The 23,292-nt window shown below is 38.0% G+C and overlaps 1 protein-coding gene across 1 annotated transcript in view; it reads right to left on the minus strand.

The window, feature by feature from the left end:
• Positions 1 to 2,209: 2,209 nt before the first annotated feature.
• Positions 2,210 to 23,292, minus strand: part of LOC104160102 (GDNF family receptor alpha-1-like) — a gene marked incomplete at its 5' end in the record, with an annotated part of 26,943 nt that continues 5,860 nt past the window's right edge. Inside the window, 2 exons of the mRNA XM_009698161.1 lie at positions 2,210 to 3,293; positions 5,185 to 5,241. Coding sequence (XP_009696463.1) covers positions 3,132 to 3,293; positions 5,185 to 5,241 — 219 coding nt within the window. The remainder of the gene's footprint in view (positions 3,294 to 5,184; positions 5,242 to 23,292) is intronic.

The following is a 23,292-nucleotide window of genomic DNA, read 5'->3' on the forward strand; positions in this document are numbered from 1 at the left end:
TTAACATGGCAGAGTATACACACTCCTATTTATACTAATGACCATGTCTGTTCCTTTATGTTAAATAAAAAAGATGATTTGTATATGTTTACGGTAGCCCATGATTTAATTTACACACAACTAAATTGGTTAAATTCACAATTTAAACAGTATATCATCTGTATGTACATCCTGTATTTGGACAGTTCCTGTATTATTGTTATATTGATAAAATTAACGTATTAAAGGAATATATAAAGCCCAGCCTAAGCTTGCTCATTGAGCCTTCAACACATGACATTTTAGTGACTGAAAGGGGAAGAAATTAAACAATTTGCATACTTCAGTACTGTAGCAAATGACTGTATTGATAAGGTCACCATGCTAAATTGACATCATCCACACCACATCCAACTTCTAAAAATCCTCCAGTATTTGCATGGTGATGGTTGTAAAAACCTCATTAAGTATCAGACTCTTAAGGTTTTTTTCCCTCTTGCCTGTTTAATAAGCAATTTATTTTTTTAAATTATGAATTCAGTATGCTTTTAATTTACACAGGGAAAAAACCTTGAGTGCTCTGGGGTTTTTTTGTGGTAACATGGCTAGCTGTATAAAATGCCATTTATTCCTCTACTACATACATAATTGCATTTCCAAAGGTAACTCATTGAATCAGATAACTAGCAATTTCTTTTGTAATCAGAACCTAATTAGGTTGTTGTTTACAGTATAAGTGATCAATAGCTTTTATTCTGGATCACACAGTGTCAAAGCTCTAACAATCAGTGATAAATGTAACAGAGATACTGTAATCAAACCAAATGTAAAAAATCTTCAAAAAGTATGTACTATACGGGGAGGTTATTAAAATTCCTGATACTGCTTAAAATGTTTAATGTGCTGAATACAAATGATATTTTAAAGAAAGCTTTGCAGATCAAAGATGGATTTAATAATTGTAATGTTTATGAATTTGTTTTGAAAATATTTCTAATTGGATAATGTCAGACTTTTGAATTATAATGCTACGTTCATTAGCATTTCAATAGGTTATACTATCAACTCCCTTTGACATAAAAGAATTTAATTTATTTTTTAAATCATGAATCTCGTAATCTTTTCTCTGTTGTCACTAGTTTTCAATAATTTGATTAGCTTCTGCAAGAGGAGCAACAGGAACCACATGGGCTTTGCTGGTAATGATGTGCTATACATTTCTTCTCTGAAAGCAGCTCTGCTGCCTTTGAAAGTCATTTGCAGTTTCTTATCAGCACAGAATTAAAGAGTAATATTGTCTAATTTGTTATGTTCAGTGGCACAGAGTATCGTAGAATTCAATCACACACAGAGCTTTGAAACCTATATTATGTGACCATAATCAAGAGTACATAAATGAATTTCAGAATTTATGAAAGTGTTTATTATTAGCTAAGAAAAAGCTCAAAATATGAACTTGTCAATACGTTTAATAATCTCTTAGTAAGATGTGTATTTTGCACACTCCCAAACTTCATTGCAGTTTATAAACCAGTAATTTGTACTTTATAATTGTATTGCAAATAACTGATCTGGACATTTCAGAGCAGGATGGGACATAATTGTGTAAGTCTCATTGTAAATCTGTAAATTCAACGTGATTAACTCCTTACTTGGTAAAGTTATCTTCTACTTTCACTAGAAACAAAAACTGATTACTGTTGATCATTTAGACATAACTGCTTGTAACAGTCAACAAGCCATCACAGTAAGGTATAAAGACAGCCCTTAGGAGAAATGCTGCCTATTTGATGACATTTAAAGCTTTAAAGAATTCCTTCTAGATACCACAGAAGCTCATCATGAGCCAGCACAGGCTGTCAATGTCACTGAATGAAAACTAAAGTGATCAAATCATTTATGCCGGAGATATTGCCATCCAAACTATTAAAACAATTTATGGAACTGGTCTTGCAAACAGTTCATCATCAGCAATGCCACGTTCTGCAGTAGGAACTAGCAGGGTGAGGAAAGCCTGTCACATGGGTGAGTGTACATGATGCTGCCTTGTAATTGGATCAACCATCCTTTTGTGTTGATTTTAGCAGGCTAAGAAATAAAACACAGCTTAAATGATACCTTACTACCTCTTTTCCCTCTATGACGTTGTAATAAGAGAAGTAAGGCATGAAGTTCCTGTAACTTTTTCAGCTGACATTATCAGCTATGTATAAACAAATAATGCTGGTTTAGTAGAGCAAATAAATTGTATGTCATTTTTTATTAAACAAATAGTATAATAACTGGACTATGTTATCACAGTGGAAGCATAGAAGACCATAAACTAGTACAGCTGAAACCCCGTAGCAAAATTTGTTTCTACCACGTATCCTCAAATTTAAAGAAATGTATTTTTATCAAGCTTTCACAAGAGCTGGTTCTTGTTAATGTAAAGAATCTTCACCCTTGTTAAGGCTAGATTATTACAGTTAAAAGATAAACGTGCTGTTAAAAAGTTCTATGCCACACTGTATTTTTATGAGAATTTAACTGAAAGACGTACATGGTATCTGTGTGTGAATTATAATGGCTTCTCAGCAGGGAACGCAGAATCACTTACAGTACGTAAACATTTAAAGAGGAAAATGCTAATACACTGAAAGAGTTTAACATCAGTAGCAATTTACCAAATGAAGAAGTTTCGTGAAGTCCACTCTCTGGGAGAACATTCACCATTAGACAAAAGCCTGGCATCTTTGACAGTCTGAAGTTCAATCCATTTGAAAACCAAAACTACTCAATGAGATAAATAGGATCTTAAGAAAACTGCCATCCTCCTTCTCAGGTAAAAGCCAGAATGAAAATAATTATTATTAAAATAATCCAACCAGGTCGCTTTACAGGTAAATTTACACACCGTCTCTTTAAAACACTGCATGCCCAAAAGCCTTTTGGGTTTGGAATGTAGCACTGCACCAAGTATTTCACAAAGCCTCTAAATATCACAAGAAGCTTTTTTAGAGAGAAGAAAAAAAAAAAAAAATTCCAGCTGACTGAAACTGTTCTAGCAGGAGTGCCTCAGCTTAGCTCCCAGACCTGGAATTCCAGATAAACAACAGAGGACAGGAAACAGAATTTTTTTGTTTGTTTTTACATGTCCTTTTGTTATGCAGCTACAAGATGACTGATGAGCTTAGGAACAAAGAGAGTGAGAGTGCAAGTGTCATCAGAGTGAGCAGTGTGCTTAGATAGAAGCTTGTAGGAAGAGCGAGCGAATTCTCCGAAGATATGTGACTGGTGGAGACTCCTGCTGTGTTGTCTTTTCCAATAGCATTCTGCAAGACACAATACTTTCCTTGGTCATCATTACACATTTTCATTGCAAAATACTTAAATCTACATGGTGAAATTCATCTTTTGTTTGTTCATGTCCCACCCTCCACTGTTACCTATATATCACTGTCACAGATTGAATGATACAAAAGGCACAAAAACAGATGTCAAAATGACAGTATTTTAAAGTTAGGGGATAAAAAACACCAGTACAGCACAATTCAAAAAAAAAAAAAAAAAGTGTTAAAAAATCCCTACTTTCGCAATGGTTTCATGTGTAAAACCTACCCTTGTTAAGTATGGCAATTTTTTTATCAATCTCTGCTTATCATGCCAGTTTAATTTCAAGAGCAAATGCAGAAGCCACAGAGAAACTGCAGCTTCTGCCCAGTCAAGAGAACAACTTGGTTTGACAGCAAGCTCCTTCTGGATAACAATAAATCACATCTAATCCATGGGATCAGAAAAGACAGAGTTTTCTAGCTTATGAAAATTGTCTTTCTCATGCCTTTTTTCCCTTAATTGCTGCATTATTTACATTCCTTGTCTTCTTTGCTATCAATAATTAGTATGCATATGCAAGTGCAGATTGGCAGATTATAGTGAGCTATTTAAGGAGGAGGTGTAGCAGGAATATTTCTCATTGCTATCACCCTCAGTAAAAAGAAAAACCTAACAGGTATAATCACAGAATTAGAACAATTTAGACTAGAAGGGACAATTTAGACTAGAGCATCCGTTTCCACAGGAATGACTGTCTACAGAGCCAGGGAGGCATTCATGGATAAATCTCCATGCCACTCCTTCACTTTGATGTCACCTGCTAGGGCTGGCTAACTGGAAGGCCTTGAGAAGCAAACTGTTAGAAGCAGTAGAGGCATTGGGGGAATTATCACAATATGCTTTCTTATACCCAACCCTGGGCAACAGCTTTTTGGAAACTGTCACAGACAGAGTATAGGATAAGATGGACCAGCAGTTCTCATGGTAAGCTACAGTTAGTAGAGCCTTCTTGTGTAAGGTCTTTTAGTCAGCACAAGATGACAACAGATCTGTTCACATTACTGCCTTGTTCCCTCATGTGTTATTAGGCTTCATTCTAGTATCTACAGGAAATTCTTAATAGAACCTAAAGAATTAGGAATGGGATATAGAACTGTTACTGCTTAGAACTGGGCAAATCTGGACTGGTGAAGGAGAACCTGAAGATACGGTCACATGCTTTTGGTGGCTTATGCCTGCAGAGCTGATCTCGCTCCAATGCCTAGGCTATGTGCTTCCACATTGTAAAAATTAATTTAGGTACATCGCTAATTATTAAGCTTCCTGAGAGACTCAGTACAAAGGGTATGGACTGACAGACATGGAAAACTGATGTAATGTTTACGTCTGAAAGGGGGCCTTGGAGGTCAGGCTGAGCAGACTACTCAAACAGCACTGGGAGATTCATGTCTCTTGGGGCTGTCAATCTGTCTCCTGATGTATGAGCATCACATCTCCTGATGTGAACATCATTTCATGCCCTAAATTGGTAATTTTTGTTAGCCACAGAATGATGTCCAGTATGTTTCTGTGTATTTGTTAAAAGCCATATCATCTTGTGCTTCTGCAGATTATTAACTAAGTATACTTGCTAGGTGCAATGATAATTACCACGGGATTTGCCTAAACATGTGCTATACAGCTATTAAAATATAAAGCCAGCAGACGTCTCTGAGCCCAGCTCCAGATTTCTCAGTAAGATCGTTCTTTAATACATGATGGTATCCAAACATAACAATACTAGCAAGACTTTAGTGTGAGGTAAGCCCACTATAATCTTCATAGACTTTGAACGTTTTATATTATGGGGAGACACCTGTGCTGTGAAATATACAGGATCCACACTCTTACCTCATTAAGACAGAGCTCTGTATCTACAGATTCATTGGATTTCCTCTTCTTCTGTGCCTATGAACAAATGCAAAATTTATTCCCTGTACAATTTATACATACAGCAGCGCAAAACAATTAGATAAGTTTGCATGGGTTGTCATACTCCTGTAATTTTGACAGTGATTTGCACATGATTAGCAAATAAACTCTCCAAACGTAACTGCATGTTTTCCAATAACATTCACATTCTGATTTGAATTTACAACAAAACTTCAAACAGTCAACTAAGGGTACTTAGTAATTACAATGATGAGTGCCATCAGCTGCAGAGAACATCTTAGGTTCTGTGGCCCCTTAAAAATAGGGCTGGATGTTCATGAGAAGAAATGAAATTTGACAGTTAATAATTACCATAATACCACTGCATATTAACAACAAATCTACCATATGCCTCAGTTTTAGGAAAATATACAACACAGGAGTAGTTTATCCTTAATGATTCTTGCAATTTGTCCAAGTATTATTGTGAAAATACAAATATAAGTTTAAAATATTACATGGCTGCCACAGAGTCTCTTCTAGAAAGTTACAAAAAGAACATTTAATGTCTTTTAACATGTACACCTGTAAGTCAAATTGAGATGTTTGTTTACATTGCATTCACTGATTATTATACATGGATTATTATTAAATACAGGAATATATTAGATGATCAAAAACTAAAAAATTAATCTGCTGTATCTTCAGCCATGTCTTATGACGAGCATCCACTTGTTGCTATGATTGTGTGCTCTCCACACTGACTCAAGTAAAAAACATTTCTGGTGGCAGCATCATACAAAATAAAAGCAGTAGTGTGCACCCTGTGTAGCATCATAAGGTGTTTAATATTTCCGTTGCTCAAGTGAACATGACTGGGCTGGGAGTTTTCTGCTTTTCTACAATAGCAATAGCAATCCCCATGGTGCTGAAGATATTTGCAATAAATGGTGCTGTGGTTGATTTAAGGACTTCAGTGATTCTCAATATCATTTATTTCTTTGCATATTCCAGAAACATAAACAGCACTCTTTTATAGGAGCTACCAGTGTGAAATGTACAATCAATTCTTATAACAGAAGACTTGGATTTACACACTGAAACTACTGACTGCACTGAGCATGTCTGATACTTCCACCTGGAAGTTTTGTTGGAGTTGCGATTTATATCCCGTAAAAAAAGAGGATCTGAATCTTACTGTGTTACATTCATTTTACACTGCAGAATCCCACCAGTTTTGGGAGAGATGGACAACTCTAAAGCTGATGTGAGGAAGTGCTGAGCGTTCTGATTTCGCTCCCTCCAAAAAATTCAGTTCCACGTACGGCTATTTTATTTTCTATCTGAAAGCCATTGGTGCTGCCTATGGATACAAAATAGTCTTTGACCTAGTTACTGATTTTAGAATCCAAATGAAGGAACTGAATTTCTCATTAGGAAGTGCATAGTCTGCTTTTCATGAAACTTTTATGTTTATAAATAGATGTATTGGAGACAAGAGAAATCCTAAACCAGCTAGGATTCAAGAGAAGGGCAGCTTAGCTACAGTAAGAATACATACTGTATATATGTTGATAGTTTTCAAATGTATGACAAAAAAATAGCTCAATTCATTAATAAACACCCTCCGTGAAATCTCTCTCTTACAAACCCTTTCTTCTAATTAGTACCATTAAAGTGGTTATGGTAAGCATAAATTTAACTATCTAAATGGAAAAAGAAATGCCTGGAAGTAAATTTGCTACAATAAGAAGCAACACAGTGGAGCCTTGCTGCCATGTTTGCAGTGGTGGTAGTATTCACAGAGGTTAGGGAACTTTCTTTACTGGTAACTGGGTAGATTTCAACTCCTAAATGGCTGGCTCCAAGGACACAGGTAAAGAAGGAGAAATTGGACTTCAGTCCTGATTTTCTTACATCCTAAACACCCATACTACATTGAATTGGAATGTGAGGCTTCAGATGAGGCCTCAGGTCCAGAAGTTCAGATCTTGACAGTGTAAACGCTAAGGATCATACAAGCTTCATATTTCTTGGTTTGTCATTCAGTGCTAAATTTCCCAGTCCATACAAGCATCTGTCTATTGGAAACGTGCTTTGCTGCTTACGCCTGCTTTGGATTCATAACACTATGCTAACTACAAGTCTACCCTTGGTAGTTGGTCTCAACACCAAAGTTAGAATTAATGTTCCTTCTGTACAGTGTTTCTTAAATGAGAAAAGAGAAAAAATACCATTATTTTGTCTATATGCAGTAAAGTCTTCCTTTACTTCATTCAGTCTGATAAACAATAGAGTGCAGCAGCTAAAACATATTTACCTTTGAGAATACTATTTTAAGGGTAAAATCAACTGCTAGAAACAAAAATCAACACAAAAAAAGCTTTTCAATAATTTTGATCAATATTCCTCAGCTTTCATTTGGAAGGTAATACTTCTCTCTATGCATATACTTATTGTAGTCATTCTAATATCAACAACACTTATTCACATGCATCCTCTATTATAAAGTCCTCCTTTCTTACCATTGAAAAGTAATTTTCATAATCAGGCAGGCTTTTCTCTTATCAAAACAGAAAGGACAGTATCTTCCATTTAAAAATACAGCAAAAATGTAACCTCTTTTGGTGAGAGGAAAGTGAAGGGAAGGAAAAAACTATCATTTTGAGGATGAGATGAGACATTATATGCCAAGTTTCAAATTGGAAGAGTACATTTTTACTGTTGAGTTATAAACCTGTAAAAACAGGTTATAATGGAAATGCTGGCATAGGCTGCACTACTATAATACAACAGTGCATCACTAAATCACAAGTAATGGGAAAAAAACCCCAACCAACCTACGTGTTGAAGAGAGTGCTATAGAAGGTGTATGTCCTTTAATTACAAGCTAAAGGGAAAAATCTTCCTGCCCTATTCTCAGGCAGAAACGACTCTATATGTAGCAGAACTGTTTTTGTGCTACAGTGAGTGAACACCTTATCAGAGGCAAAACGTCAGGGTTTGGAGGTGATGCTGATAGCCTTGGTGGAAATACACCCAGACTGGGAAACATGCATTTGAATTATGAAGGATATCCTCAGCCATCCGATATTTACTTTATAACATCTTTCATTATCCTAAAAAAATAAACAATAGAAATGAGTGCCTGTCATGTACAGCTGCAGACAATTCTGACAGGGAATATCTACACCATCAACAAATTTCAAAAATGAAAGTTGTTCATTATGCAAGATGCCAAAGACTCATTGTCAATCCCCATCTCAGGTATCCTGCGTGCCTAACATATAGGCAAGAAGGGACCTTCAAATGTGCCAGAAGTACCTAATTGCACAGGAGTAAAATAGCACACACAAATGGCTAATAAGTCTGTATTCAAACTTATATATTTTTTAATTTTTATATAAAGCTCTTATCTGGTGACAAAAAGATCTACGGGAATTCCATCATTAAACAAAAAACAAGCAAGGCTGGGTTGATAAAAAGCCTAATTAAAAAAAGAAAGAAAAGCAGCTTAAAATAACTGGTTAACCATATGGAAAGAGGTATGAGATCTTTTCTACTGAGATACAACAGCATTTGCTAATGACTTACACGCTCAGCTGTGACATGCCTCTGACTGTAAACCAAAGTTACCTAAGATGGGTTGACACTCACCACGGCTTCGCAGGCAACTATAATTCAGTAATGTGGGATACTCTGACGACGCTGCCCCCACACTGCCAACAACCTTGCACTCACTTAAGCTTTTATATTCTGTAAAAATGAACATCTGCTTTTACAGAGAATCTTACCGCTGTGGTAGCACAAGCAGATGATGATATTTAGAGATAATCATAGTCATGCGCCTCCTGATGAGCTTCAATATCCTGTCCGTTAGTCACACAAGCCTTGTTTTGGTCTCCACAACCTTTAGCTTTTAATACTCGAACTAAAGTGTTAGACTTAGTCAAGAGCTGGTACAGAAATCAACTGCATATCCAGAAAGAAAAAAACTCTCATCATCAAAAGCAAATTTTTACTTATTCCTTTCCTAGAAAGAAAGGCGAACCAGGATCAGAAGAGGAGCTAGTGGCTTTCCGAAAGGAGAAAGGAATATTGCTTATAGAGAGATTTCTCCTCCAAAGGAGTCTGGGGACCTCCATATTTCCTTCTAATCCCAATGCCTCCTAGAGGAGTCCGATCATATATATCCTTGCTCATACATACCCTAACCTAGTCTTGTCTTGCCCTACACCTAATAACCATCACAAAATCCTCCCAAACCTAGTAACTCACTGCTTCCTATCCCCCAAAACCCTCTACTTCCATCCTTTGCAGACACTATAACCCTGAATTTTTTCCCAGAAATGCTATTTTGCAATTATGCATCCAGCTTCCACAAATCACAGCACTACATCATTAAAACATGCATTAAACACTGCAGCAGTATCTCACCAGGAGTCAGCACACACATTATTTATGGCTTGTCATTCAGCAGTATTTTTATATAACCACTACAGCATGCGTATCTATGTTACTCACAGCAAGGAAAAGGTCTGACCGGGGATGGTTCCAAATGGAGGTGAGCTTTAATTTGGAGGGAGGGGAGGGAAGGAGAAGCATGTAAAGGGAACGGAATGCATTAGATCTGAATGCAAACAGGCACAGAGTGAGCATCTGAACTCAGAAACCAATCCTTTGCTGTTAGCTACATACTTTGGGCCTTATGTGCTTTATGGAACATATTGCTTAGACATTACAGCGAGAGACAACAGAAGTATCGTTATGATAGGTATCTGCTATGTGGGTTGTTTTTTCAGTTAATTTTAAGAAGTGTGCCTTTGCCCTCTCCTTAGATGCCTGGTTAGTTATGCCCATATTAACAAGCCTTTCTGAAGAAGAGGGACAGATCTTCCAGAATACATCCTTCAAATGACCACGCTTCTGAAGTAGCTGTAACAAATGAGGGTGCTTGCTCTTTTTGTTCTTCTTTTGTGTTGATTAGAGAGATTTACTATGCAACTAACCTGTTTTTCCAACAGCGGGACACAAACAATAAGCAGAGAAATATACAGACTGTAAAAATGCAATCAGTTTAACTCTTCTGCACTCACTAAGTAATAGGTGCATCTATCACAATTGTCAATAGTATTTTCTTATTAGCACAGTAGTACTATGCCACGCTGGAGTATAAATTACTTTCAACAGGGAAGACAAGCAAAGTGTGGGTCAGACAGGCCACTAAAACAAGGATCCAATTCAGCACAGAGTAATTTTGAAACCCATACTGTACAGCCAGGGTGCAAAGCTATTTAAGCTATAAAAACAATCAGCCTTGCACAATCCTTTAACAAAGAAATCAGATCTCTGCTTTTTTTTTTTAATTTCTGTGCTGAATCAGCCCTCAAGATACAAGCTTGGGGCATGAAATTATCAGTCGTCATTCTGCATAAAAGCACTACAGTTCTGTCATCCACTTTGTAGAGTGAAGAAAGTATATTTTAAAAACAAGCATTACGGAGACACTGCTGACACCAGTCTCCAAAGCTCTGTAGATAACACCCAGCACAATAAGAATCAAATCACAAGTTTTTCAGCTGGGAGACATTAAAAAAAGCATACCAATTATCCCCTTGTGCCCAAATATGCTCTGAGGAAACACACAGAGAGTCTTACAGGCTGCACTGCAATGAACAGTTTATCAGTCAGTTCTTTCAGATCCCATCACCTCCCAGCCCTAAGCTCCCGTCCCCCATAGCTTCGTACCGGTCCTAAAATCACACAGTTTGTCCCCATTCCACTACAGGGGTCTTTCCCCCACCCTGTTTTGCCCCAGTTGGGCAGGGTGGCAGATCCCAGGCAGTCCTGAGCACTGCAGGACACCCCGACTGCCTTCAGGCCCAGCCACCCTTGGTTTGCCAGTTCAAGCATTCAGAAATCATGAGTTAGGTCCCATCCAAAACCAGCAGACAGCTGCTCAGTGGGCAAAACTGCACAGTGACAGATCTACCGAGTTTACCTTCACAAAGCTCTGGCTTTCTTAAGGGAACACACATGGCATTTAAAACAGTTCCCTTATCCCTCAACATTAATAGATTCTTGCTGGTTTTGAGTACTTAAGCATCAGAAACAAGGAAGAGAGGGCAACCTCAAAGAAGGGAGGTTTGTTTTCTGGTCAGGAAAGGGGAAAAGGATGGTGGGTCTCCTAAGATTGTTTCCACGTGTTCCTTCAGGAGGAAAGGGGGTTGAAAAGAAATCTTCACCTCAGGGTAGGCCAGAGGAATCCTCTGGGAAGAGGGGTTGGGACATACGTAGGTCTCTGTTCTGCTAAAGCCACCTTTCCAGCTCTTCAGCCACCAATGAGGGAGCATTGCCCAGTCTCTTCTGGACAGGGCCAGGTGGGCTGGGAACCGTGTCTCTTCCCCAGGCCACCAGTTAATGATGGATGCAATTAGCTCTGGTCTAACACACACTGCAGACACTTGGGTCGCTTGATAGGTGCAGATGGAAACACACTTAGCAGCAGACACCACTTCGGAAACCTAAGAAATGGGCCTAAGAGTTGATAAAGTCTGATATCGATAGAGGAAAACCTCATCCCTCCAACCTCTTCAATCTTCAAATTGTAAGCAAATTTGATTGGAAGGGGAAAGAGCTGGGAGTAATCCTCCCAAAAGGAGCAGAAGAAAGTGTGGAAAGAAGGAAAAATGACCCGCACCGTATGAATTATTGCTGGATCATTCCTAGATTCTTATGTTAATAAATATGAGACCTAATTAAGCCCCATCTCTCACTGCACTTATATGGCTGGGATAATATGGTACAAAAACTGCCTAACAGCAATCTTAAAGGTTTTATAAAAAACAGATCCTATCAGAAACACCAAACTGAGCAAACAGCTTACAAGGACCAGACATAGAGATCTTCAAATATTTATTTCAAGCAATTAGTCTCCCAGTGAGCACAGCACAAAATATGACACTCAGTCAAGACAACTGAACTGACTTACCTTTCATGGCAGTACAGAGACTTGCTAACAATTACGCTTTTGTGTTCAGTCATTCATTTATCTGAGAAAAACAAATTTCCATAGTCCCAGATTCTTGTTTCCTATTTTTAGGGGATATTATGCAATTCTCCTAATCTGTCTTTTTATGGATTTGCCTCAAGCAAATATTTTTGCATTAAGAAGGGCAGAGGAGAAAACAGAATACTAAAAAGCATAGATGGAGTAAGTTTTACTAGGTTAATATCTCAATGGCTTAGGCTGCCTAGGTTTCCTTTTTTTTCCTCTAGTTATAAAACTGAACAGCCATGTAATCCAAAATCAAGTTGTTTGGGATTTTATTATTAAAACACATTTCCCTAGTGATTCACCACAGCTATCAACTCAGTGCCATACATAGCAGTTACAGGTAGCATCTGCTTGTTGCGCAACACACATCATCTGAAGAAAAGCAGCATGAACACAAAGCCATTACAATCCCAGTTAAAAGACATACTCAGCTTTTAGTTTTGAACAAAGGTAAGCCACTGAAGAACTACAGATCCCACACCACGTCCCCAGGCCGGAATGTGTGCCTTTGCGTGTCCAAATATGCAAACAAAGTTGTTCTGTTTGGCAGCAGACAAGGTACCTACCTCCCCTATTAGACTGGGCTACGGGGTGCACTGAAGTGTGGTGAAAACACTCCCGAGCAGCTGTCAGCCACGGCTACTACGGGACTTAAAAGCAGCTCAGCCAGAACAGCATAGGCCTGCATTGCGCTAATGAGCCTTGCAAAGAGGGACCATACTAATGCAGGTACCGTGCTTCTACGCTGCAGCTCACACCTCCAGGTACGCCTTGGCAGGTAACTGCTGGCTGGAGCTGCACCTGCGATGGGCTGCTCTTTGCTAGGTAGGTATGCACTACGCCTGTTACTTGCAGGCAAGTTATCCTTTGCACTGAACAGAAGACAGGACAGTGTGCGGCCAGGACTCTCTGCTAAGAAAACCTTGGGAGCCTCCCAAGCTGAAAGCAGAGTTGCAGCGAGAGAGCTCAGCAGGGATGCTCACTGCCTTGGTCAGCTTCATGACACATCCAGCTCTGAGCTGTCAGTAGGTGGAAGGCATTAAGAAAACAAGGTCATGTGTTGCCTCTGCACTCAGGCAGCAGGACCAGGCATGCTGTCCTCTGGTTCTGCAGCTGGAAGGAAAGATCAGGCAAGCTTGCTTGAACATCAGTCTGCATGAGGCCTTGAGCGCTGAGCATTACAGGAAGCTTCCGTTCGTGCTATGCCAACCTTAAGCAACTGATATTATTGCTGGTTTCTTGAGCACTGTGTTCACTCATAAATTTTAAAAGGGAAGGGAAGAGAATAACCATGAACATCTGCTTTTGGTTAAGTGACTAAAAATGTTCAAGACTTTTCTCTTTATTAACCACTGTATGTGTTGTGAGTACTGGCATGGTTACGCACAGAAAGAAAACACAAAGCCTTTAAAGGGTTTCAAAAACACTTCGGATAACGAGCGACTTTGCTGCAATTACAGAAAGGCAAAAGCAAAGGCTGCAGATACTAAAGTAACCTTGCACAGAACAGCAGAAGAAACTAGCCACTTAGTTGCGTACCCATCATACAGCTATGCCCACCCCTCCCCCGTTTTGTTTAGACATTTCAAGCCCAACGTATTGATCTCCTTACATCCACAGTTATGTGGCTATGCCTGTACCCATGTCCCATTAAATCATGACATGATTTACCCAGTGTTTTTTTTCTTTTAAAGTAATTCAATCTTGAACAGCTGTGATTTGGATTAATTGAATTTTGAATTTTTGGCACAATCTGCTCTCCAGAAGTGCCACTGAAATAAAATTTTTAAAGCATTTTCTCCCTGTTCCTCTAATCCTGTAGCTGAATTCTGCAGGGGCATAGATGTATCCTCAGAACTGGCAGAGCTGACATTTTAGTGAACTTGCTGTAATACTTGCCTCAGTATCCATGTTCGTTTCTAGCACTGAAAATACTATTCAGAATAAAAATATCTGAAAGATTTTTTTTAAAATAATGCTATCAAATTTAACAACGTGAGTCTATAAAAAAACAGGCTATGGCACACTGTGGTTTTGACAGGCAGTTATTGTCCAAGAATTCAGCCAGAGCTAAACACATAACATGAAAAATTTCACCCAAACAGTTAATGTTTTGGCAAAGTTCAAAGTCACTGAACACAGGATTTTTTTAATGCGAAATGTAAGACTACTTCAAGCATAGCTGCTAGCTGTGTTTATAATAAACTATTTTTATTTTCATTAGAATATACGCCTTTATACTTTTGTAGAAAGGCATTCAAATTCACTGTTAGTATTCCTGATTAATAAATTCTGATAGCATTTTAATTTCTAAAAGTTAATTAATATCACACAAATTTGATTGTTGGCATTTTATTTTCTACAACAAGCATATGTTTCAACAGATTTAAGTCACGACTGAAAAAAAAAAATATCTAGTTGGTCTTGTCCACAGATCTCCATTAGCTAAGCTAGACCTTGGTTTGTCCTGTCAGCTTCTTAAACATTATTAAAAGGCTCTTGCAGTATGGATCTTAAAACTGAATACTTGTGAGAGGCTTTGATGTAGCATCCTACATTCATTCTTCCTCTGCTGAAGTGAGTGAAGGAGAGAAAAATAATCCCTTCTCAAAAATACTAGGAGTGAAATCCAAACACTAATTCTCTTTAATGGGCTATACTATAGTGGACTATACTGTAATGGATGATATTATAGTGGCCTTCCTCATATCCATTATTTACACGTGAACGATGCTCTCTCACACAACAGTTACACTGTAGTTAGTGTAGCTATTCAAATAAGCAGAGAAACTCTCATGTAAGAGGAGTCTGCAGAATCATGCCCTTACTAGAAAGGTGCCTTAGTCCTTACTGCCCTGATTTCACTGCATCAGTGGGAAAATGGAAAGTAACTTCCTAATATCATCTGCATATATGGCTCAAATTTGAGCTCAGTAAGAAGTACTGAGAAATTTTTTCCATCAATGAAACAATTTCTTAGACATGAAAAGTATTGTGAATGTTGGATGTTTAACAATTAGAACCCTATTAAAACAAATCTGAGCCTGTAATAACCAGATTATGCAAATAATTAGCAGATTATGCAAAATTGTATTCAAAGGATAAGATCCTGATTTGTTTCATCACACAAATCATTCACAAAAGGACAGAAGGCTTACATTTATGTTTACATTTAATTAGCCAGAAAATACAAACAGACGAATGTTAATAATGCAAGTAATGGAGATCAACAGGATTGCTTTGGGTATATTTTGTAAGGTTTCCATACTAAACTGGAAGAAGCTTTTGAAGATTTATTGTGACTAGTTTGCTTACTTTTTGAAGTATTACGTTGTGACAAACTGGATAGTTCAGGGGATTATTAATGGCATATACAGCCTTATATTCCAAGGTAGCTTGTTTAATCTAGCTCAGGTCAATACTGACAACTATTCTGTAGTACTTTTGAAATGAGGAGGCGGTTCTGGAACACTTCTTCTCTGGAACACTTCTTCTCTTAAGAGGACAGGTTCAGTGCACAAAAGTGGCACTAATTTGCACCTCAGGCAGTGCACTTTGTCAAAGTGAGTGAGGAATTAATGGCATATAGGTTTAAAACGTCACAAAGCACTCAGGATGTTTCCCCATGCCCTTCATTTCCCTTTCTGGGAGATGAGCTGCTCTGTTAAAAAGGGACAGTCCTCCTATATCCTCAGATTTTTCTAATTCCATTGCAAATCCTACAAGAAAAATCTTGAAGGTGCCCTATGCTACCAAATTTTAACATCCTTTAGTGGGACTCGAGAGAGAGATTAGAAGGTTTCACCTAGAAAAACATCTTGAGAATGCTATCTGAAGAGAATCTTGATTGATGATAGTTGGCAGCAAATATTTCCCTGAGTGCATAACAGTTTTATTAATAGTTCTGGACTGAGCTGAGGCAAGTAGAAAACAGACCAAGTGAGGGGTGTATTTTGTGATCTACCTACTCTAATGCATCTAATACTCACAAGCATCAGGTTTGTCTTACTAGCAAGTTTCAGTGTCAATACATTGTCATCAAGTTTCCCGAAAGGAAGCATTCAAAAAAAATATATATATATCTGGGTGTGTTTGTCGACTACAGCATCAAGACGGCTTCTTATGCTACTCCCACCTCCAGACCAGTGGGTGGAAAGTGTGAACTAAGACAGCATTACTAGAGATGAAGGATGACTATAATGCAGACTGTGTATTAACATACATATCGGCTTCTTGTGCTACTCCTACCTCCAGACCAGTGGGTGGAAAGTGAACTAAGACAGCATTACTAGAGATGAAGGATGACTATAATGCAGACTGTGTATTAACATACATATATTGTATATGCAGGCTGCATATGCACACCAGCACTGCACTAGTGTACTGAACTGTCCCAATGAGAAGTGAATTTAGTGGGTTGAAGAGATGCCACATTCAGTGGCCAAGGTGGGATTAGCCTCTCCAGTATTTGAGAACAGCATCCTTAAAAGGGATCTGAGATATCACTATGCTGCTCACACTCAGTGACCACTTGAACAGCATGGGACACCACATTCCTGATATGCTGTGCATGGATGAATGTAATTGCACTACCACAGGCTTTGTATATAACAAAGGGCAGCAGATGATGAATGAGGACTTGCAGAGCATATATGAGCAGATGTGTCTCACTGGCTTGGAGATTATTTGGAGCTGCAGCTTTGCCAGTTGCTCTCTTTAAATGTTCATGAAACTAATTAGAGTCCAGTCCCCTGCTACACTGACATGAGCCAGCACGACTTATATTTTAGGGGCTGTCCCTGTGATGTAGACCCAGGGCAACCAGTTCGCTCCCAAAGAGCAGAGCTCTCTCACTAAGGGCACTTACCAAAGAGTTGCACTGCTACTAAATACAGCATCGTATCTGAGCCATCAGCCTGAAGGTGAAAAGCCTCTGCTTAATTAATGATTCATAAGTATCCTCATTAAGCTGTTCTCTGGGTATAGACCGGGTGTGTTTTTCATCTAAACCTTTTCAGTTGTGCCTGTAACAATCTGAATTTCTCATCTGCAAATAACCGTGACGGAATCCTTAGGAATAATCAGGAATTCTTAATCAAAGGTAATAGGGGTTAGGTCAACTCTTGGTGAGAGCATGATTCTGCAAATAGTTGCAAGAATTTGTCAAATAATTAAGTTCAAAATCAGTATGAAAAAAGGGACCATTTCTCCTTCTGAATTTGCATTTGACTTCTGAAATTGTATACAGGCAGTTAGTTGCCTGCAGGAACAGATCCCAAAATTTGCCCTCAGAACTAGATAATTACAGTGCATATGCGACTGAGGTGTGCAGAATAGCATACTGACAAAGAATTCATTATATAATGGTCTTCAAGAATTTAACTTGGATGCACGCAACTGTTAATGCACTACTTTTTCTAGAGGAGGGCAAGCCATTGTAAAAAACCATACTAAACACTGTCGATCCAAAAAGTTCTGATCAAACCACTTTTTTACATTTGTGCAGACACAAATTTAGGAACAGATTTTCACAGATACTTGTAACTGCTTTGCTTTTATCCGTGCACACTTAATTTATATGCCCACTTACCCAGCTCTCTGCACAAATTAGGTACTTATGACTGCAGGTAGCTATTTAGATCCTACCTGGTACACACCTCTTACCTGCCACATACATAACAAATCTGAATGAACACATTTCAAATCCGAGCATGAATTCAGTACATCCAAATGTTTATGGGCATGTGGTAATGCATATCTAGCCTTGAATTAGAGGCAACTTGAGGCTTCTGAAAATGTCAATCTGGAAAAATAAAGTAGTACCATGTAATGCAGTATTTAGTAAATTACTGCCCTGAATACCTAATTCTGTTTTAAGAAAGACATGAGGGAGGATAATCCTATAATTCTTTAGGACACATGCTGAGTGAACCTATGAAAAAATATCCTGCATTATGCACAACAGTCAGTCTGTTTACTTGTGGCTCACAGAAAGAGCTAAGCACGCAGGAGGGCTCAGCCTGAGGTGGGATTATTAGGCCAAGTCCACTGATTAGAACTACAATTTGGTGTGAAATACTTAGGCCCTCCTCCAAAGTACAGTCTAAAATAAATATTTTGAAGTCCTATTGATTTCAAAGGCAAGGTACTGAAATGGGTGACAGCATCTCATGTTCTGGGACCCAATAGCAAGTTGAAAAGTGGTGCAGAATAGACGGTTTAAGGCTAACGTAGAGATCTCTTATTCAGGTAAGACAGCTGATTAGGAGTCATCGGGATAAAAAGTAAGTAGGAGATAAAGGGTGTGATTTATTTCCAGTTTTTGAATACTAATGTAGAGTGAAGAGTATAAGTAAAATGAGCAGACAGGTTAAAAGCAGAACAAAAATATATTTATGTTCAGATTTTTTTTTATCATAAATGTTTTTTTATGAAGAGTATATGTTAGCCAATTCGGTTAAAAGACTGTGTTTCATTTTCTCTCCTATAAACTTGGTTTGACTACTTGAAAAATTTAGTTCCAAATTTTAGCTCTTCAATAGCATACAATTTTTGCAGCTACACTGCCTTGTCATCAATGTCCGATTTAGAATGATTATTTATTATTGTATTCTAATTTCCACTGCGCTTTTCTGTATTTAATTTGCTGCTGGTTACAAGGAAAAAACTATTCCTAAAAAAAATCTTCTCTATTACTACTGAAATGCTTTTGAGCATATCTGCCACATGATAACTGCGAGCCTGGGGAGTTTATTTTTTAAGAACATTAGTTTATGGGTTACATACAAATATCAAAGAATGATGTATATATGTGTAAGGAGTAACTGATAATTAGAACATATACTTAAGGATAATTGCAATGTACACGACTCTGGAGTTATGCCATTTTTACAAGTGTATAAACAAAAGCAGAATTTGATTAGGTCATGTGATTGCCTCTTTAGACTCAAATCATACTTCATGTACTTGGGTTTGCTGTTGGCAGAGGAAGGCAAGTTTTCCCCTTTAATCAAGGATAAGGAAGCAGGGTTGCCTCAGACTTTTCTCCCATATCAAAATACAGACCTATTCCAGTCTCTTAATTGCACCCCAGTAGGGCCACAACCCCCAGCCCCTTTCCCCTTCCTCACTGTAGCTTCCAAGGCAGCCAAGCCAGTGATGGCTTGGCGACTCCTCCTGTGCCATATGGGCTCATCATCCCTCCTGCTCTGTCTTGTGCCGTCTTTTTTTCCCCCTGCATCTGCATTTAGCCATTACATCATTAGAGGAAATACAGAAAAATGTATACTGATAAATTTCATTCTAGAATAAGTCTATGAGGCATTTGAGTGCCCAAGGATTACAGAATAGATCTGCAAGAAGAAAGGACAAAAAAGAAGGAAAAAAACCCACAAACAACAGGACAGATAGGAAAAGGATCTAATAAAGACTAATGGTTAACTGGCAGTGAGCTTTCACAGATGGTGTAGATATGGCAGTAAATTGAGACTAATAGTCTAACAACTCACGTTACATAAATAGGCAGAACTAGTCTTGGTTATCGTTTCCTGAAGGGGGACTTTCCCCCATGATAAAATAGTGTATTTCTTGAATTTCTATTATTTCCAATAGGGAGGGTTTCCAAGAGTACAGGAAGGTGTTTAAGAACACCTTTGTGTTTAGAGCTGCTCTCCGTGTATGAGTTTAATGGAATCTATCTCTCTAAAAGCAGTGTGATTTTCTTTGCTGGTGCTGCAGAGATGTTTAGACCTCCAGAGGAAAGGTTACAGTTCTGCACCAGGGAAAGTAATGTTGCCATGAGACTGAGTGTAAAAGGATGAACAAAGCTGCCACATCTACTTCCACAATTGGCATGTTCTGCAAGATGCGTAAAAGGCGACAATAAGGTAAATGTCTTCAAGTCCATTTTCATCCAGTGAGTAATATCAGGTTATCCTTTCTATTTTTCTGAGCACTCGAGTACTCAAATTCATACACCTTCCTCAAATACTTTAACTCTACTATATCTTTTATAATGATTCAGCTAAAACCAGCAACAAAGCAATCTGAACACTTGAAACTACTAAGTAATAGACAATTAAACACGTGCACAAGGCTCCTGAGGCTTGTGGAGAACTCTATTTGCCTTATAACTGCTCAGGACCTACCACAACAGGGCAGTAGCTTCTGCATACTACCCAATTCTTATCTTTAAAATTATTTTGGACTGAAAATAAATCAGACAGAGCTGTGAGCATAAGACAGTGAACTTTAATTGACACTTCACTGTAGCAATAGACAAAATAAGATCAATCACTTGTCCCAAACAACAGCATAGATTTGGTGTGCTCTAGGAAATAGATCATTATTTGATCTATTGATCAAATTGATCATTAAGAAGTGCAAAAGTGTCCAGAAGTGTCTGCAACAAGCAGACTGCAAGAGCCAACAAGGGTGACAGCAAATCAGAGAATTAGAGTGCAATTTGAACGCAGTAGTCATCCGTGAGCAATTCTCTACCCACTCATATACTCAAGGACTCATAAAAGCACCAGGGAGCAAAGATTTTGGGAAAAGACTCTGGGGCAGGCAGCCCCACAACTCTACTCCAGGATCTGGGACCATCTCTTCAACCTCTGGGATTTCACAGAGCAGCACAACAGATGAGGCAAACCTCATGACCCGGCACCAGGGCTGTGCACAACGCACCAGGGTCCCTCTCCAGGAGTGAGTCTTCACTCCCACGGAATGAGGAGGTTGTGCAACGAATTGCTATGCTGCTCTCCTGACTTCTCAGCCCCTCTGCACCATCCTCCCACAAGATGGAGAAGGCACCTAAGTTGTAAAACTACATGCATCTGTGATTAAAATGCTTCGCTATCCACAATTATTTAGCCTCTACACTGTCATTTGTCTTAAACTGTCACATTACAAAACAAAAATATCAATACCTGCTTCAGTAACAGTGTTTAAAAATACATTTCAATTATAAAAGTCTTGTGAAATCCTTTTGTTTGCCTAGCAAATAACAATTCTTTCCAAAAATGGCAGAATTGATAAACAAAGATTTTAATTGTTAAATTCTTATCTATTCTGGCAACTGCTGAGTTATTTTTATACTTTAGAAAAAAACAGTTCTGTATTGACAACTGTATCAATTATCTGAGATAGTACCAGTCTTTGGTTTTCCTCATGATCTCTGTGGATATAATTTTGAGGATAACATAGTGCATTAACATAGTTTACAATAGTAAAATAGTTATTGTTTCTAGAGCACTCAAATACACCATGTGGTTTTCAGAATAAATAAAGGCTATGAGGTGATAGCTTAGCTTAACTGAAGTTAACTGTATTTCATTGGGTTTTTAAGGTCAGGAGTACCTTTTCATTATGAGCCTGTGGAATAGCTGCTATGATGGGATTCTGGTCTACAAGTAGGACTCCCACAAGCTATTCCAGTTAAAATAAAAAAAGTACTAATGATTTCAAGGATTCTATTTTTGTTCTCCGTTCCATTACAGACCTGGTGGCATGATCACTTTTGCCTGCACTTGCTTTGCAACAGGGTCAGCCTGCTGGCATAACCAGAGTTACTTTCACTTGAACAAGTATAAAAGAGAGCAGAGTCATGGCTAAAACCTGATATTTGCTAACAGCAAACAATATGTCTTAATGCTCTTTGTCAAGTCCCATAAAAGCACAATATATTATGAACTATACTTCCAAAGACAATATGATTAAACATCTACTATCACAATGCAATGACCTAGAATTTTTATTAGTAGTACTTCTGCCTTAAATTATAATACTGTACTCCATTTTATGGATGTTTTTTGCAGGCTATGGTGAGCTATCTGTTTTAAAAGGGAAATACAGGATGGACTAGATATTTGATTGAGAACTAAAGCTGGCTGACATTAGGAATACCTTTAATATGATGAAGAACCACATAAAGTAATAACATGGGCTATGAATAGTTTGATTTGGCTTATCTGATGTGATCCAATTTTCTGATTCCAGTTTATTCTAGCACTTTGTATTTTTGTAGGTATTCCTATAAGAGGATACTGATGTGAAACATAGAAACAACTGTGGCTTAGGGGAACACCGCAAATGCTACATCTGCTTTTAGTAGTAAAAATCTGCAAAATTCTTTCTGAGGATAAGAACTATAATCTGTCCATAGAAATTTCAATTTTCTGTAAAGGTGGGTAGTACATTTCAATACAGTTGTATTTTTGTAAGTCATTAAATTGGTTTTTAGTAACCTCATACTCATTTTCAATTGAACAATTATTAAACTATAAAACAAAATTGCATGATTCCTAAAACTGTAATCTGGAGTTTTACAGTCTGCTATAAAGCGCTGTATTATTATAATACACTAAAGATGCTCAGACTATTAAAACTTTTTTTTAAAATGAACTGTAAAATATTTTATCATTGATGAAATAATTCTAAAGCATTATGCTCTCCAGCAGCATACATACACAATATTTTGGTATAATGAAAAGCACGCTAATCAAAAAACCATAATTTTAAACTGTAATTCTAATATGCAAAATAAACCACTTTGCTGTCTTTCAGTAACAGAAGTTTATTACAGACAACTTCCAACATTAAAAATGTTTCATCAGAGTATGGCTCATTAAATATAAGGTCTGGTCTCACAGAGAGCTCTACATCCAAAGAGCCTGAATGTTAACGTTAACTGTGTAGCTCTGATGGTAACAACAGAGATGTAGTGATTTACACTGTCAGAGAGTTATAGCCTGTATTTTACTCCACAGATCGTGACTGATCTTGCAAGGGGGCCCAATGTTCAACTAAGAAGTTCAACCAAGGCTGGTAAATGAGACCAATTTTCTACTGACTACTGACGGCTGATGTCTCATAGTAACACTGACACTAATATGATACATCTGAACCTATAGGGTATGATACTTGGCTACATCCTCAAACTGTTCCTCTGATCTTCAAAAGAGAGGCAAAAGACTCTCTGTACTTAGAAATTAATCAGCTATACTAATCAGATCTTTAACTTCAGCAGG

Source organism: Cariama cristata, unplaced genomic scaffold, assembly GCF_000690535.1.
Source record: "Cariama cristata isolate BGI_N322 unplaced genomic scaffold, ASM69053v1 scaffold9234, whole genome shotgun sequence".
NCBI classification, from domain to species: domain Eukaryota; kingdom Metazoa; phylum Chordata; class Aves; order Cariamiformes; family Cariamidae; genus Cariama; species Cariama cristata.